This window comes from Oenanthe melanoleuca, chromosome 28 (genome assembly GCF_029582105.1).
Source record: "Oenanthe melanoleuca isolate GR-GAL-2019-014 chromosome 28, OMel1.0, whole genome shotgun sequence".
Taxonomy (NCBI): domain Eukaryota; kingdom Metazoa; phylum Chordata; class Aves; order Passeriformes; family Muscicapidae; genus Oenanthe; species Oenanthe melanoleuca.
The window spans coordinates 4660360-4675861 of record NC_079361.1 but is presented as its reverse complement, the minus strand read 5'-3'; the positions used below and the strand labels follow the sequence as shown (position 1 = coordinate 4675861).

General features: G+C 57.8%; 2 protein-coding genes across 2 annotated transcripts; one reads left to right on the top strand and one right to left on the bottom strand.

Annotated features, from left to right (window-relative positions):
- Positions 1-9056: 9056 nt before the first annotated feature.
- GDF15 (growth differentiation factor 15) lies at positions 9057-12307 on the top strand. The gene is made up of 2 exons (XM_056512765.1): positions 9057-9381; positions 10030-12307. Exons 1-2 carry the CDS (start codon positions 9057-9059, stop codon positions 10824-10826), a joined length of 1122 nt encoding a protein of 373 aa, XP_056368740.1. The 3' UTR covers positions 10827-12307.
- A 110-nt stretch (positions 12308-12417) lies between these two features.
- On the bottom strand, positions 12418-15082 carry LOC130264524 (leucine-rich repeat-containing protein 25-like). The gene is made up of 2 exons (XM_056512769.1): positions 14044-15082; positions 12418-13648 (listed from the first exon to the last, which is right to left on the bottom strand). The coding sequence occupies exons 1-2, from the start codon at positions 14880-14882 to the stop codon at positions 13528-13530; spliced, it is 960 nt and encodes a 319-aa protein (XP_056368744.1). The 5' UTR covers positions 14883-15082; the 3' UTR covers positions 12418-13527.
- Between the last annotated feature and the right edge of the window lie 420 nt (positions 15083-15502).

Sequence of the window (15502 nt, the reverse complement as noted above, 5' to 3'; positions counted from 1 at the left end):
ATGTAATGTGGGGAAAAAAAAATGTGGTGAAATTTTAAAAATTGTCTCTGGGGATAAAGGTTTGGGGGAAAAGGAGGCTGAGGATTTTTGGTGTGGGAGAGAGGATCAGGGAGGTTCTGCTGGGTTGGGTCTGGTGTCACTGATCAGCCCTAAAGTGCTGCAGAGGAATTTTGAGGAGCTCCAGAGATTAATAAATGTCTCAGTTTGGTGATGCTGCTGTCAGAGAGGTGAATTCAAAATTTGGGAATTTATAACCCCAGGAAAAAAGGAATTAATTTTTTTTTCCTTTTTCTCCCAGGAGCTTGGAAGGTTTTTGGCTTCAAGGATTCCTGTGGGATTTGATGATTTTTTAGGGATTCCCTCCCAACCTGAAAGGTTCTTGGAAATTTTTTTAGGGCAGTTCACCTTACCTGGAGCATTCCCCAACCTCCCAAAACTGTGGGACAGGTGGGAAAGGATGGAAAAGTCAGGAAAGAGGGTTTGAGGTTTGGGGTGTGGTTGTGACATGAGGCTGCAGGGTTTGAGACATCATGAAAATTTAAAAAAAAAAACTAAAAAGTTGCTCTGCTTTGGGATAAATTTGGGATCAGTACTCCCTTGGAGCCAGGGGTGTGTGAATTATCCCTTCCAGGGGATTTGTGCTGTGCAAAATCCCACAGGAAAAGGTGTTTTGTGGCTGAACTCACCTGGGGCCAGGTGTGGATGTGGCATCCAACCCCCCCTGTGTCCCAGGCTGGCAATATTGAACCTTCCAGTGCCTCAGCAGCTGGAAAATGGAATTATCCCAGAACTCTGGAATAAAAATCCAGGAGATTCCAGCCCTGCTCGGACAGCACAGGCTCCCAGTCTTGTTGGTTTTGCCAAGGAAAGGTCTAAAAAAAGTTCAAAATCCACTGAATTTTCTCCTGATGTTTAAATAATCCTGAATTCAGTTGGCACTGGGTGATCTTTAAGGTCCCTTCCAACCCAAACCATCCTGGGGTTTCTCTCTTTGCCCTGGTGGGTGGAATTTTTTTAGGGATTTTTTTAGGAATTGCAGCAGGAGGAGCTTCTTGAAACCAAAAATGGGAAAACCTTGGAAAAGAGGGAATTTGGTGAATCCCTGCTCCCCCAGGAGCTGCAGCAGCAATGACAGTCTGGCCTTGGGGGTTGTGATTTAATTCCTTGTGACTCCTCAAACTTTTTAATTTCTGGATTTCTCACTCCAGCCAAGGCTCAGACACAGAGCTGCTGCAGGAGGGAGTGCTGGTGTCCAAAATCTGACTGAAAATCAGGATCTTTAGGCATAAAAAGTATTTTCTGAGGGGTTTTTTTTTTTTTAATTCTGATTTCCAGATCTCACCCCACAGCAATGAATTTGTACAGATCCTTTCCCAAAGGAACTTCCTCCCTCTTGTCTCCTTTTACTTTAATACTTTATCCAATAATATTTTTAATGATTTAATTTTATTTTAACTATAGGAATTTCAGAGTTGCAAAGGCTCTTTCTGAATTTATTGACTTGGAGAAAACCCCCCCCCTTGTTGATACCATAAATACTCATCTTGATCTAGATGGAATTGTTATTTTTGCACCAGAATCCCTATTTTTTTTTTTTTTTTTTTTTTTGCAGTATAAAGTGCACTTTTTCATAAAAAAAAAACTTGTATTCCTGTCTGATGAGTGTCTTATGTGCTGAAAGGAAAATTCTGCCAAAGCTCCAGAGCTGAGGGCGTTGTTAATTCTTCGAGGTATTTGTTGAAACCTGGGACCTGCTTCTGCTCAGTCTAATTTTAGACAAAAGTAGGGAAGGAAATGCCTCCCCACAAACAGGAATTGAAGATGGGAGATGAAACTTTCACTGCCCTTACAGAAAACTCCGTGGTAATTCAAAATCCACCTTGAGGATTTCCCTTGCACCAGCCTCTTCAATCACAAATGTTTACTCTGATCAGGGAGTGCCTTGTCCTGTGCTGGGCTCACGGTTGGGAAGCAGAGTGGGGGTGATGGGGATGGGTTTGCCTGATGTGTGGCTGGAAAAATTTTGGCAGAATTGGTGGGAATTCCCATTTTCATCCGTGGCTGCTCCTCTGAGACTGCACTGAGTTCCCCAGGTTTGCTGTCACACATGGGCCTGCCCAAACCAGAATTTGCTGTTCCATCCTCCCTTCTGCTGGGGCTGCCCCGGTTCCTGAGGGATTTGCTGTGTTTGTCCAGCCTGTCTGTGTGTCCCTTGTGAAGCCACCGGTGTCTGTGTGGGCGTCTCAGGTGTCACCTCGTGCTTGTCGGGGCTCTTGGGGCACCACCCCCACCCCGTGCGTGTGTTCTTGCAGTGCCTTGTAAATCCCAACAATCCCCAAAGTCCCGGAGGGGCTGTGGGCTCGGGGACCAGCTTGTACTGCCAGACTGGGCTTTGTAACCGAGGATTGAAACCCCTGTTTCAAAGGAAATAAAAGAGTTTAACTCTGATTCTGAGTGTCCTGGTTGGTTTTAAAGGTGGTGCTTGGTATGAAGCTGTTCCCCCAGCGCTGCCCTGGCCACCCTAAATCCTGTCCCCAAGTGCCACATCCACACTTTTACCCGATTCCAGGGATGGAAACTCTGTGCTTTAAGGCTTTTCTCTCCTTTCTCCTGCTGCCACTGGTCCTGACTGGGAGCAAACTGGGCTGGCTGGTGCCAGCAGATGGTGCTCGCTGTGCTCGGTGTCACCCCCGGGGACAGCCGAGGGTGCCACCCCTCCGCAGCTGCGGGTCGATCCGGGAAACGGGGAGGGTGTGACCCCTGCAGGGATCCAGAGTGATCCAGGACAGCCGGAGGGTGCACGCTGGAAATTCCAGCTTGATCCTGGAGATCCTCCCCAGGGGCTTCTCCTGGTTCCCAGTTCCCTGTGTGTCACCGGGGAAGGGACAGCAGCACAGCCCCGTGCTGGTGTTGGTGTCGCCCCTCGCCAGCAGCTCCACGGGATCCAGGCACAGCAGGATGGAGTCGGATTCATTACCCGAGGTAATTAAAACCAAACCCTGGCAGAGTGGGGCTCGGGGAGGTCCGTGCCCCTGCTCCAGGTGGTTTTTGTCTGGAGCAGGGATCAGAAAGGACAAACTCACTGTTCCTCTGGAATCTCTGCTTTTTCTCTGTCTTTTTTATGCCCTAATTCCAGGATTTTTTTTTTTTTTTTTTTTTTTTCCTGAGCTGCCATGGTGATCCTGCTGAGCTCTCCAGCCTGTTCTTGGAGATGGAGCTTTTATTCCACCCACCAACACCCAGAGCACTCCAGGCACCGGGAGCTTTGGGATATCCCTCACAGGTGAGCCAGGATTTGAGCTCCGCAGAACCAAGCCCTGATGACTTCACTCCCCTTTTAATTCCCTTTATAAGGTGAGAAGCTTTTCCTGCGGTGTTCCCGGGGTGATGTCATCCTCGGGTAAGTCATGTGCTCATGAGGTCATTTTACAAACAGAACCCTCCGGGGGGACAGATCCAAGATTTTCAGGTTTTGTCCGTGGTGAGGAGTGTCCTGCTTGGATTCCTTGGTGGAGATGCAGCGATTTATGGAGAAGATCCCTTTGGTGGACTGGCTCCTCAAAGATTTTAATTCTTCTTCTCCACTGCCATTCTTTCCTCCTCCCCAGCTCCTCCCGCTTTCCAGCCCCTTCCTAAACGAGGTGGGATTTTTGGGCAGCGTCCATCTGGCAGGCTGCTCCCTCTCCCTGTTTTCCCAGCTTGCGAATCAAAGCCAAGGTGCTGCGGGAGGGCTCCCCAGAGCTTCCACCCAGAACCTCGCAGCTGCGGCTCTGGGGCACGGGAATGGCTGGAATTTCCTGCCCTGGCTGCCTGGGGTGAGGCGTGTGTGGGCATGTCCCGGGGCAGGATCCATCCCAGGGTCCATCCCAGGGCACGTCCCAGGGCGGGATCCATCCCAGGACATGTCCCAGTGCAGGGTCCATATGTGAACATGTCCCAGGGCATGTCCCAGAGCAGGATCCGTGTGTGGGCAAATCCCAGGGCAGAATCCATCCCAGGACATGTCCCAGGGCAGAATCTGTGTGTGGGCATGTCCCGGGGCATATCCCAGGGCAGAATCCATCCCAGGACATGTCCCAGTGCAGGATCCATATGTGGACATGTCCCAGGGGATGTTCCAGAGCAGGATCCGTGTGTGGGCAAATCCCAGGGCACATCCCGGGGCAGGATCCATCCCAGGGCTTGTCCCAGGGCGGGATCTCGGTGTGGGCATGTCCCAGGGGAGGATCCATGTGTGGACATGTCCCAGGGCACATCCCAGGGCAGGATCCATGTGTGGACATGTCCCAGGGCACGTACCAGAGCAGGATCCGTGTGTGGGCGAATCCCAGGGCACGTCTCGGGGCAGAATCCATCTCAGGGCACATCCCAGAGCAGGATCCATCCCAGAGCACATCCCAGTGCAGGATCCATCCCAAGGCATGTCCCAGGACACATCCCAGAGCAGGATCTGTGTGTGGGCATGTCCCAGAGCAGGATCCATCCCAGGACACATCCCAGTCATATCCCAGTGCAGGATCCATCCCAGCGCAGGATCCTCCACCTCTCACCCCCTGCAATGGGTACCCGAGCATGGACCCTCCTAGGAGATCCCAGAACTCCCAGGATGAGCTCCCCATTCCAGGGATGATGCTCTGGCTGGGTAATTCCCCCCTCCAAGCCTCCTCACCGTGATTTCCCCTCCCTGCGCGGCTCCAGGAGGTGCAGATGGATATTCTCTGCTGCGGGGTGGGATTTTCTTGGCCACTTCCCAGCCGGCAGCCCGGCTCCAGCCTGGGGGGAAATTCCCTCCGTGCTGCTCGGTGCGGGAGCGCCGTGCCCTGTGTACACAACCCTTTCCCGAGTCACGCTCCGGTGACTAATTCCCTCCTGATGGGCACGTGGAGCCTCTCCCGTCTCCGGCTTCACAAAAAAATGCATTTGTTTCTCCTGGAGGTCGGACTGACAGCGACTTCCCCGAATTCTCCAGCAGCTTCCATCCTCGTTCCTCGTCCAAAATTGTGCTTTAAAAATCATCCGGGTTCTTCAAGGAGGTTTTGGGGTTGTCTTTCTCTTGTAGCATCTTTCTGGGATGTGCCCAAGTTGGGTTTGGTTTCCTTCATCTATTTTTCCCCATCATTTGAAGCATCCACGCTTAAAATCCTGCTGTTTTAAGGAACTTTCTAGGTTGTCCTTCCCTTTTATTGTGTCCATGGTAAGAGATGCTGCTCTGGGATGTGCCTGGGTTCGATTTGGTTCCTTGCATCCATTTTTTCCCCCCTGCTCAGCGTTGGAAAGCTTTTTGGAGGAAGGATTTAGAGCTGATTTGGCTCCCTTGAAGCCTTGAGCTTCATTCCTGGGCTCAGCACCATCATCCCAAAATCCTTGGCCTGGGATTACCTCCTGGATCCACACCAAAAATGAAGGGAATGGGCTCTTTTGGCACTTTGGAAGGGTGGGATTGAACAGGAAGATGTTTCCACCATGGAAAAGCTGCTTTTAAAAGCTCCTTCTCAACAACCACCACATCAATCCTACCCAGGCTGAGCTTGTTCCCTGAATATCCCCATCCTGAATATCCTGAGCTGGAAGGAACCCACAAGGATCAGGAAATCCAACTCCATGATGCTCTCAAGGGATTCTATTTAATGTCAGTAAACTGAAAATCATCCTCAGGGCAGCACAGAGCCTGGAAATCCCTGGGAGCCCATCCAGGAGAGATGCTCCTTGGGGAGCAGAGAACATCCTGGTGGCAGAAACATCTCTGAGGGGAAGGTGATTGTGGCGTGAGTGAGGGTTTCCCAAGCCAGATTTCCATTTTTGGTGGTGGGACCAGAGGCATTTCCTGCACTTCCTGGGCTGAGGGGGCTGGGAACCCGAGTTAATGGTTGACCGCGGGTGCAGCCGAGCCAGGAATGTCTTTGTCCAAGTGGAGCAGAAGTCTCATTTTTGGGAGATGCTGTAAACTCGCAGCAAAGGGAGAAAAATGTGATTCCTGCTGTGACAGGGCAAAAGCTGCTTTTTTTTTTTTTTTTTTTTTTTTTGCTTGCCTGACCCATCCTGGGTGTCTTTGATTTAGAAACATCCAAAGGTCACGGCAGCGTCCACTCGGCCGATTCATCATGACAGCGCTGGGAAAACGTGGAGTGAGGCTTCCCAAACATCCCAGGCTGGCAGAGGAGGGGCAGCCCTGCCTCCCATCCCTCTGTGCCCCTTTGCAGACCAGAAATGAGACGGGATGGAGCAAACCCCACCCTGAGGGATTTCTCATCCCAAATCATTCCTGGAGCCTCCGGCTCCAACTTCCCTCGAGGCCAAGCCCTGGAACTTCGTGTGGTGGCAGCAGCCAGGCTGCTCTTCCCTTCCTATCCTTTGGTTGAAAAAACACCATGGGAAAGCATGAATTCCCTTTTTTTCTGGGGAATATCCTCCCTGCAGCACCCAACTTGCTCAGCCTGAGTGGTTTTGAGGTCCTGTAGGATGTGGGGAGAGCCTGATCCCACTCTGTCTGTCCCAGGGTGATGCCACCAATTCCCAGGGGCCACTTTTTGGGGAACCTTTGCTCAACAACTGTGAGGAACTGATAGCCCTAAAATCTGGAAGGCAGCACTTCCCCTCTTGCCACTTGTGATAAGGAACTCTGCAAAAAAACCCCCAAAGTTTCTGCAGCTGTGGGGAATTTCCTGAGCCCTCTGGTGCCCCCTGCTCTGTGTCCTTACCACTCTCACCACCAGCATCTGGAGAAGGAGAAAACTTAATTTATTTGGAATCATGGAATGGTTTTGTTGGAAGGGACTTTAGAGCCCATCCCTGCCATGGGCAGGGACACTTTCCACTGCCCCAGGGTGCTCTGAACCCCAAGCCTTGGACATTTCCACACCTCTCCAGGCTCAGCAATGCACAACCTGAGCTTTTCCTCATCCCTGGGAACAGCCATCCCCTGGGCATCCCTGCTCCAAATCCATGCCAAGGTGAGGGACCCACATGGGATGAATAAACTGGAGAGGAACCTTCATCCTGCTGGGAAAAGGCACAGGATTAACCTGAGCTGACCACTGAACGTGTCCAGGAAGAGCTGAGGGGACGTGGGATGCAGAGGCTGCGCAATCGCCCGTTGCAGGCTGGTGAGGACACGCCGGGACATTTCATCATCCTCGCTCAGGATCAAACCACTGCTCCCAAAATCCCTCTTTTATGGCTCTTGCTGGACTGTAAATCTCTGACTTCCACTGCTGGCGCCTTTGGGGGAAAACATCCGGCTCCAGCAAACTTTGATGCTCCGGGAATGCGTCACTCCTGGATACGGGGCTGGCGCCCACGGGCAGAAAATCCATTGCAAAAGCAGAACTTCGGGATTTCGGGGTTTCTGCCGGGTCTTGCTCAATGTCACCCGAGAGGTCGGGGCCTCTTCCTGCACTCAGATGTGCCAAGGGCTCCGTTTTGGCTCTGGATCAGCACATTTGGCGCCCTGGGGCTGGGCTGGTGCCTGATGTGAGCACGGAGATGTCTGGAGGGAGGGAATGGTGTGCTGGTGCTGCCCTTGATGCTCCCTCTCCTTTCTTTGCTGAATTTGGGGGATTGCAATCACCCCAGCTGATAAAATCCCTGGGAGAGGGATCACAGCAGGCTTGGGGCTCTGGGAATTCTCAGTGGGAATTCCAGGAGGGGAGTTCATCCCTGCCCAGCTGCTGGAGGGATGGGAAGTGTCCCACTCATGGTGCCCAAATCCACAGGGGATGAAGCTCCAGAGATAAACTGGAGGTTCTCCTGTGGGATTTCCTTCCAAGGTGGATGCTCTGGGAAGGGAAAAGCAGTGAAATGGGGAGGGGGTCTGAGGGGATTCCTGCTCCTCCTCACCCATCCTCTGCAAGGATCCAGAGCAGGGCAGCCGAGCCAGGGCTGGCTCAATCCCCTCCTCACGACCCTGCTCATCCTGACAAACTTCTCCTTTCCATTGCTTTAGGGTGAAACACTCAGCTTTGCCTCAGGCAACCCCCTGAGAAACCGGGAGAGAAAAGCCGGGGCAAGGCTGGAGTCCCGAGGAGGAGCGGGGATAAAGCAGCCGTAAATCACGGGATTACCGCACGTTCTTCCCCGGCGGGAGCGCAGCTCAGCACCCGGCGCTCGCATCAACTTCGGGACATTCGAGAACGGCCTCGCCTGCCCCGGGAGGACCTCATGCGAACCTCATCACGTTTATTTTTTGGTCTAAGCATCCCTGAGGAGAAGCCGGGAGAGGGGCAGCGCGGTGCTGACCCCCGGGGCTCGTTCCCACTCTGGATTTCCTCCTGCCCAGCCCCGCTCTGGCACGGTGCTGCCCGGCACACGTGGCCCCGCTGGATTTTTGCCACCCGGCTCCATCCCGTTTGGGATGACGTAACCCCGGCCACGGTTGCCTCAGAAGGCTCGGGATGAGCGCATCCCCCCTGTCGCACCTGTCCTCGGTGGGACAAGGTCCAGCGCGGATCCTTGTCCACGCTCCCGGCACGAGCTGCCTCCTCCTCCTCCTCCTCCTCCTCCTCCCCGCCCTATCCCTGCTCCTCTGCGATTTTGGGAAAGGACGGATCAGCCCCGTGCGATAAGGACCAGCCGAAACGCGAGGTGGCTGAGGATGCGAGGATGGGAAATGCGTGCTTGGAACGCTGCCTGCAGCGCTGCGCCGCGCTCGCCGTCCCGTCCATCACCACCGCCGGCTGGAGGAGCTGAGGGGCACTCCCCGAGCCCTGCCATCCACAGGATAAAAACGGGAGGTAGAAGGGAAATGATTGTGCCTGAAAAGGACTATTCCATGTTTTTTATCTCCTCAGCTGCAAACGACTTTATACATCACCCGGCTGCAGCATGGCAGAGCTCCTGTTGGAAATCCCGGGAGGAGAGGAGAAATTTCCTACTGGGAGTTCTCTCCGGCGTCACCCTCCGGGGAGGGGGGACGGAGGGCGGGCAAAGTTCGGCTTCTATAAAGTCAGGTCTGGTCCTCTTCATTCATTCCTCTGGCAGCACCGCCGGCAGCAGCGCGCCCAGCCTTTGCACAGGAATTGGGAACAAATCCTGCCCTGAAGCCGCCGGATTTCTGCAGGATGCTCGGGAGAGCGATGCCGAGCGCTCTGCGGGGCGTCACCTGCCTGCAGCTCCTGCTGCTCCTCTCCGCCGTGGATTCCCGGCCCCACACGTGGGACCAGGACAGGTTCCAGCTGGAAACCATCAAAAAAGAGATCCTGGAGCGGCTGGGAATGCCGGCTCCCCCCGTCATCCGGCGCCAGCTGGACCAGGAGAGCATCCAGAGAGCGCAGCGGCTCTACCAGCAGAAAGTGGCGGAGCTGGCGGGGAACCGGAGCCGGGAGGAGGAGGAGGAGGAGGAATCCGTGTCCAGAACCCGGCGGCTGCACCGCCTGACCCCCACCTGTAAGTGGCCGTGGTTCGGTGTCACCCCCCGACCCTGATCCCCCCGGGATACACGAGTGTCCCAGCGTGTCCCGCACTCGGGAATGTCACCCCGCTGCCCGGGGACATGACCGGGCATGCAGCACGGTGGCCACGCTCATCCTTATCCTGCTCCTTCCTCTGCCCTGGAAGTGGGGAGGAGCCACCGCTGGAGGCGTTTTGCTTAAAATCACAAAAAATCAGAGGGGGTGGGATGAAGGATTTGATCAGCGGCAGCTCGGGGGGCTCGGAGGGGGGCTGGAGGGATTTGGGGGTGAGCAGAACGAGGAAGGGAGGTGCCATCCCTCTCTCCCCAGCTTGAGCTCCAGTTTGGGGGTTTATCTGTCTCTGGGGGGCGGATTCAGGGAAATAATTCCCCTCCTGCTGCTTGGGTTGGGAGGGGACAGTCGGGGTGTGGGTGGGGGTGCTCCAAGGGGTCCTGGGACGTCCCAGGGGGTCCCTGGGGGTGGTGGCTCTGAGGACGAGCATAGCAAAGAATTTCCAGCATCCCTCAGGATGAGAGGGATTCCCTGGAAGCGAGGGCTCGGCTGCCGGGCAGGAGCCGATCCCGAGCCCGGGCTGATGGGGAATTGCTATTTCTTACATCAGCTGTCCCTTCTGTCCCCGCAGTGTCGCGCTGGTTGGACATCCCTGAGCGACATCAGGACTCTCAAGGACACCGGGACGCTCAGGGACACCGGGAGCCCCTCGGTCCCTACCGGTACCACCTCCTGCTGTCCCGCACCGCGGATTTCCACCGGCAGCTCCGCGTGGTGCGGGCGGAGCTGAAACTCTTCAAGCACTCGCTGTCCCTGCCCGGCGCCTCGCTGCCACCTCGGGTCACCATCTACACCCTGCAGGGGGCTCAGGGGACCCCCCAACTCCTGCGCAGCCAAGAGCTGGATGGGGATTCCCAGAGCCTGGACCTGACAGAAGCCATCCAGCCCTGGGTGGCCGGACCCGAGGCCACGCTGAGCCTGGAGCTGGATTTCACCACCGACATCTCTGCTGCCCTGGCCACCTCCTGGGGGGAAACGGCGGTGCTGGAGGTGGAAACCCAGGAGGAACCAGCTCGAGCAGCCAGGAGAGCTCGGGGGCTGGATGAGGAGTGTGGGAGGAGCGATGGGAAGTGCTGCCTGAAGTCGCTGAAGGTTTCCTTCCAGGACATCGGCTGGTCCGACTGGGTGATCGCCCCCAGCAGTTACTACATGAGGTTCTGCGAGGGGTCCTGCCCCCACAACTACAAACCGGCCAGCATGCACGCCCAGATCCAATCCCGGGTGCACTCCCTGTCCAAGGCTGCCCCTCCACCCTGCTGTGTCCCTGCTGACTACGACCCCATGGTGCTGATGCACCTGGACAGCGAGGGCAGGCTGGTGTCCAGCCTCTTCGAGGACATGCTGGTCACCAGGTGCCACTGTGCCTGATGTGCCACCATCCCCACTCCTGGCAGCTCCAGCATCCCAAAATCCAGATCCTGTGGCACCAAGTGAGTCCATCCCAGCCCTGGATCCACCACGAGCTCAGCCATGGGGTCTCCAGCATCAGCATCCCAAAATCCAGATTCTGTGGCACCAAGTGAGTCCATCCCAGCCCTGGATCCACCACTGAGCTCAGCCATGGGGGTCTGCACCATCAGCATCCCAAAATCCAAATCCTGTGGCACTAAGTGAGTCCATCCCAGCCCTGGATCCACCACTGAGCTCAGCCATGGGGGTCTCCAGCATCAGCATCCCAAAATCCAAATCCTGTGGCACCAAGTGAGTCCATCCCAGCCCTGGATCCACCACGAGCTCAGCCATGGGGGTCTCCAGCATCAGCATCCCAAAATCCAGATTCTGTGGCACCAAGTGACTCCATTCCTGCCCTGGCTCTGCTGTGCAGCTCAGCCCTGGGGTCTCCAGTTCTGCCCCAGTTGTGAACTTCCCCCTCAATAACTTATTCCTCTGTCTCCTCTCTTATTTAAATCCATATTTTAGGATTTTTAGCAGGTGGATCCTTCCCACCCAAGAGACCCCCATGGCCCAGGGTGGGTCTGTGCCCATGTGTCCATATCCCACTCCAAACCCTCTTCTCTGCTCAGAGACTTATTTATGCAATCCAGCTATTTATTTCTAACTTATTATATTTTATAGCAAAATATCCTTTTTGGGGGGGAAAGAGGAAGGTTTTTTTTTGTTTTGTTTTTCTATTTTATATATTTCTATAAAACCAGAATGATGTAATAATGATGAATAAAGTGATTGTAACAGGGATTCTGGCTGCTCCTCCTGCACACTTTGGGGGTCTCTGACTGGACCCCTGCTCCTGGGACCCTCAGCTCCCCTGGGATGACTCCAAGTGGATTTGCTGGTAAATCCTCAGGGTTTTTCCAGTGCCAGCATGTGAGTAATGCCTGGGCACTGCTCCCAGAGACCTTTGAGTTGTTTGTGTCCTTGGGAAGGGCTCTGGGCACAGCTCTGACCCCTGGGGGGACATCCAGCTGGGGGGTGACCATTGCCCCATTTCCAGCCCTGGGACCCCCCTGGGCACCAAAGGAATGGGGGAACCCCCCCTGGAGGTTGGTGGCACACGTGGTGTCCCCAAGAGACTCCTCGTGGCTCCATGGGGTGGCTCTGCTGGTCACAGCTCCTTTCTGTCCCCTCTTCCAGTGGGATCTGGGGGTGTCTGGGCTTGGGGGAGGTGGGATTTGGGATCTCTGCTCTGGGGTGGGGTTTGGGGACTGAGGTGGCCTCTCTGGGGACAGGGACTGGAGACACCTGGCTCTTGGTCCCTTGGGACCCCAATTTTGGGGACATGAGCTCTGGGAACCTGTCCCTGAAGGTCCCTTAGGACCCCCTGTTTTGGGAATTTGTCCTGGAGGGTGTTGGTCCCCTGGGGACAAAGGCTCTGGGGACATATCCTTGAGGGCTCTTGCCCCACTTTGGGGACACAGGCTGTGGCAGCTCCAGGGAAAACCCCAGAGAAAACCCCACGTCCTGCCCAGGCCTCCCCACAGACCACGAGCCATGCAGGTAATTAGAGATAATTAAACCATTTAATGGGACACAGTGAAGCCTCCCAGGGGCTGGGTGGGGGGACATCCAGACAAGCCATGGGGTCTTTATGTCCTCATGGCACCCGACGGCTCCGGGTCTCACCAGGAGGAATAAAAGAAGCTTTTTCTTTGTTCCCCGAAGGGGCGGGTTTGGCAGGAAAGGAGGGCGCAGGTGGCACCGGATGTCCCCAACCAGCAGCGCGTCCCGGCGCTCCCCACCGGCACAAAAGGGGAAGAGAAAAGCCGAGAAAGCCGAGACTGTGATCAGCCCAAACCCCGGCTCCTCCCGCGCGTGTCCGTGGGGACCCCACGTGTGTCCCACCCCAGGGACCCCGCGCGTGTCCGTGGGGACCCCGCGCGTGTCCCCACTCCAGGACCCCGATTGTGTCCCACCCCAGGGACCCCTCGCGTGTCCCCACTCCAGGACCCCGATTGTGTCCCCGCCCCAGGGACCCCGCACATGTCTGTGGGGACCCCATGTGTGTCCCACCCCAGGGACCCCGCGCGTGTCCGTGGGGACCCCGCGCGTGTCCCCCCCACTCCAGGACCCCGATTGTGTCCCAGCCCCAGGGACCCCACGCGTGTCACCACCCCAAGAACTCCGCCTGTGTCCCCGCCCCAGGGACCCCACGCGTGTCTGTGGGGACCCCATGCGTGTCCCCGCCCCAGGGACCCCTCGCGTGTCCCACCCCAGGGACCCCTCGCGTGTCCCCGTCCCAGGGACTCCACGCGTGTCCCAGCCCCCGCTCGGTGGCAGCTGCCGGCGGATGCGGCGCACGAGGCGTCCCCGCGGTCGGTGGCCGCAGCCCCGGGAGGAAATGTCAGCTCAGCCCTCGCCCCACGGTGAGAACTGGGGCGAAGGAGGGACTGGGGCTGTTAAAGGAAAATCCCCCTGCAAGAGAAGTTCCCGCAGGACGCGCGTGGGGGAACCGCGCGTGACCCTGCGGGGCGGTGGGGAAGGTCCCTGTCCCCTCTGGGCTGGGGGACAGCCGGGAAAGGGCATCAGTGGGGGGCAGAGAGTGTCCCCCAGCCCTCCCAGTGTCCCCCAGCCCTCCCAGTGTCCCCCAGCCCTCCCAGTGTCCCCCAGCCCCTCACTGGTCAGGGATGATGTAAACGTCCTCGGTGGGGCACAGGGTGTTGGCGTAGATGGGCTGGTCCCCGGGATCGGCCGCGCTCTCCAGGAAATAATCCTGATCCAGAGGGACCTGCGGGCTGGGGGACAGCGGGAATGTCAGGGATGGGATACAGGGATACAGGGATGGGATGGGATGGGATACAGGGATACAGGGATACAGGGATACAGGGATACAGGGATGATGGGATGGGATGGGATGGGATAATGGGATGGGATAATGGGATGGGATGGGATACAGGGATACAGGGATACAGGGATGGGATGGGATGGGATGGGATGGGATGGGATGGGATGGGATGGGATGGGATGGGATGGGATGGGATGGGATGGGATGGGATGGGATGGGATGGGATGGGATGGGATGGGATGGGATGGGATGGGATGGGATGGGATGGGATGGAGCAGGACAACACACGAGGGCACAGCTCAGCAGGGAGAGGACGGAACATTCCCGGAATGCCCATTCCCTCACCTGTAGCGCTGCTCCTGCCATCCCTGCGCCCATCCCTGCGCCCATCCCTGCGCTGCCGCCGGGGCCGTGCCGCGGCTCACGAAGACGTTCTCGTAGTCGGGAGCATCGGCGACATCGGCGCCGCCGATCCCGGTGTCCCGGCTGATGTAACGGGGCTGCCGGAGGTTCCCGGCGGGATCCTGCTTCCCCCTTCCCGCACCGGCCACCGCGGCTCCCGTTCTCCTCCGCCGGTACCGAGCCACGGCAGCGCCCACGGCCACCAGCACGGCCACGGCCGCGGCCGCCCCGGCCAGCCCGGCCACCAGCCCCACGCGGGACCCGCATTCCCGGCCGTGGAACTCCGTGACGTTGAAGCGCTGCTGCCGGGATGCGAAGCAGTGGCAGAGGATCCCCGCGCGGGCACAGGGAGCCAGGACGGTGCCCAGCAGGTCGCAGCGGCAGGACACGGACAGGGAGCGCAGCGAGGGCTGGAAGGCGGCGGCGGGCAGGGCGGGCAGGGGGTTCCCCTCCAGCCGCAGGGTCCGCAGCGCCGTGGCGTTGGCGAAGAAGCCGCGGGGCAGCTCCCGCAGCCGGTTCTCCGCCAGGTCCAGCTCCTCCGTGCTGGGGCCCAGGCGGGCCCGGGGGCTCAGCGACTCGATGCCGTTGTGCCTCAGCACCAGCCGGCGCTGCCGCTGGAACGGGCTCCAGTCCAGCTCGGCGCATCCACGGCTCCTGTTGGTCAGGTCCAGGTCCTCGGGAGTGTCCAGCAGCAAGGCCGAACAGGGGGACACGGTGGACATGGGGGTGACAGGGCGCAGCAGCAGCAGCAGCAGCACGAGCGGGGCCGCAGGGAGCCCCATGGTCCCCCCACTGCAGCGAGACCCTGGTGGGATAAGGGAGTCAGGACCCCCCCATTCCCACCGGATCCCCCCTCCCAGTGCAAACCAGTGCAGCCCAGTCCAATCCCGGCCCCACTGCCGCTGTTCCAGGGCTGGGCAGGTCCTGGGGGTCCCACGGGGCGTTTCCTGCCCCCCCTTCCCTCTCCCAACCACCGCAGCCCGACTCGCCTGCGCTCCGGCCGCTGCTGCCTGGTGTGGGGAAGAGGAACAGGCGGGTCCGGCTGTCCCGTGTCACCCTGTCAGGGCGTAGGCGGCCCCGGTGGGGCAGGGGGGAGCAGCACCCCCAAATCAGCACCCCTTGACCCCTGCCAGACCCCCCCCAAAGTCCTTTCTTGGGGTGCTGAGGATCCCCCTGGCACTGGGTGAGTGTCACGGTGACCCCGGTGACCCCCAAAGGGTGGGGGACACACGCGTGGGGGACACAGGGACACTCACACTCGACCCCCCTGGCAGCACAGGGACCCCCCCGGGTGTGAGGGGACCCGGGGACCGGGTGGGATCCGGGGGACGCTGTGTCGGTGTCCCCTGGCAGGATGGGTGTCGCCATCCGGGTGTCCCCTCCCCGCGTCTGTAACTCAATG

What these genes read in the sequence shown, in the direction of transcription:
- LOC130264524 (XM_056512769.1), bottom strand. Translation starts at nt 14,882, where the DNA reads ATGGGGCTCCCTGCGGCCCCGCTCGTGCTGCTGCTGCTGCTGCTGCGC. An exon ending in TGGCAGGAGCAGCGCTACAG is followed by an intron (nt 13,649 to 14,043) that starts GTGAGGGAATGG and finishes GCTGTCCCCCAG; the next exon opens with CCCGCAGGTCCCTCTGGATC.
- GDF15 (XM_056512765.1), top strand. Translation starts at nt 9,057, where the DNA reads ATGCTCGGGAGAGCGATGCCGAGCGCTCTGCGGGGCGTCACCTGCCTG. An exon ending in GCACCGCCTGACCCCCACCT is followed by an intron (nt 9,382 to 10,029) that starts GTAAGTGGCCGT and finishes CTGTCCCCGCAG; the next exon opens with TGTCGCGCTGGTTGGACATC.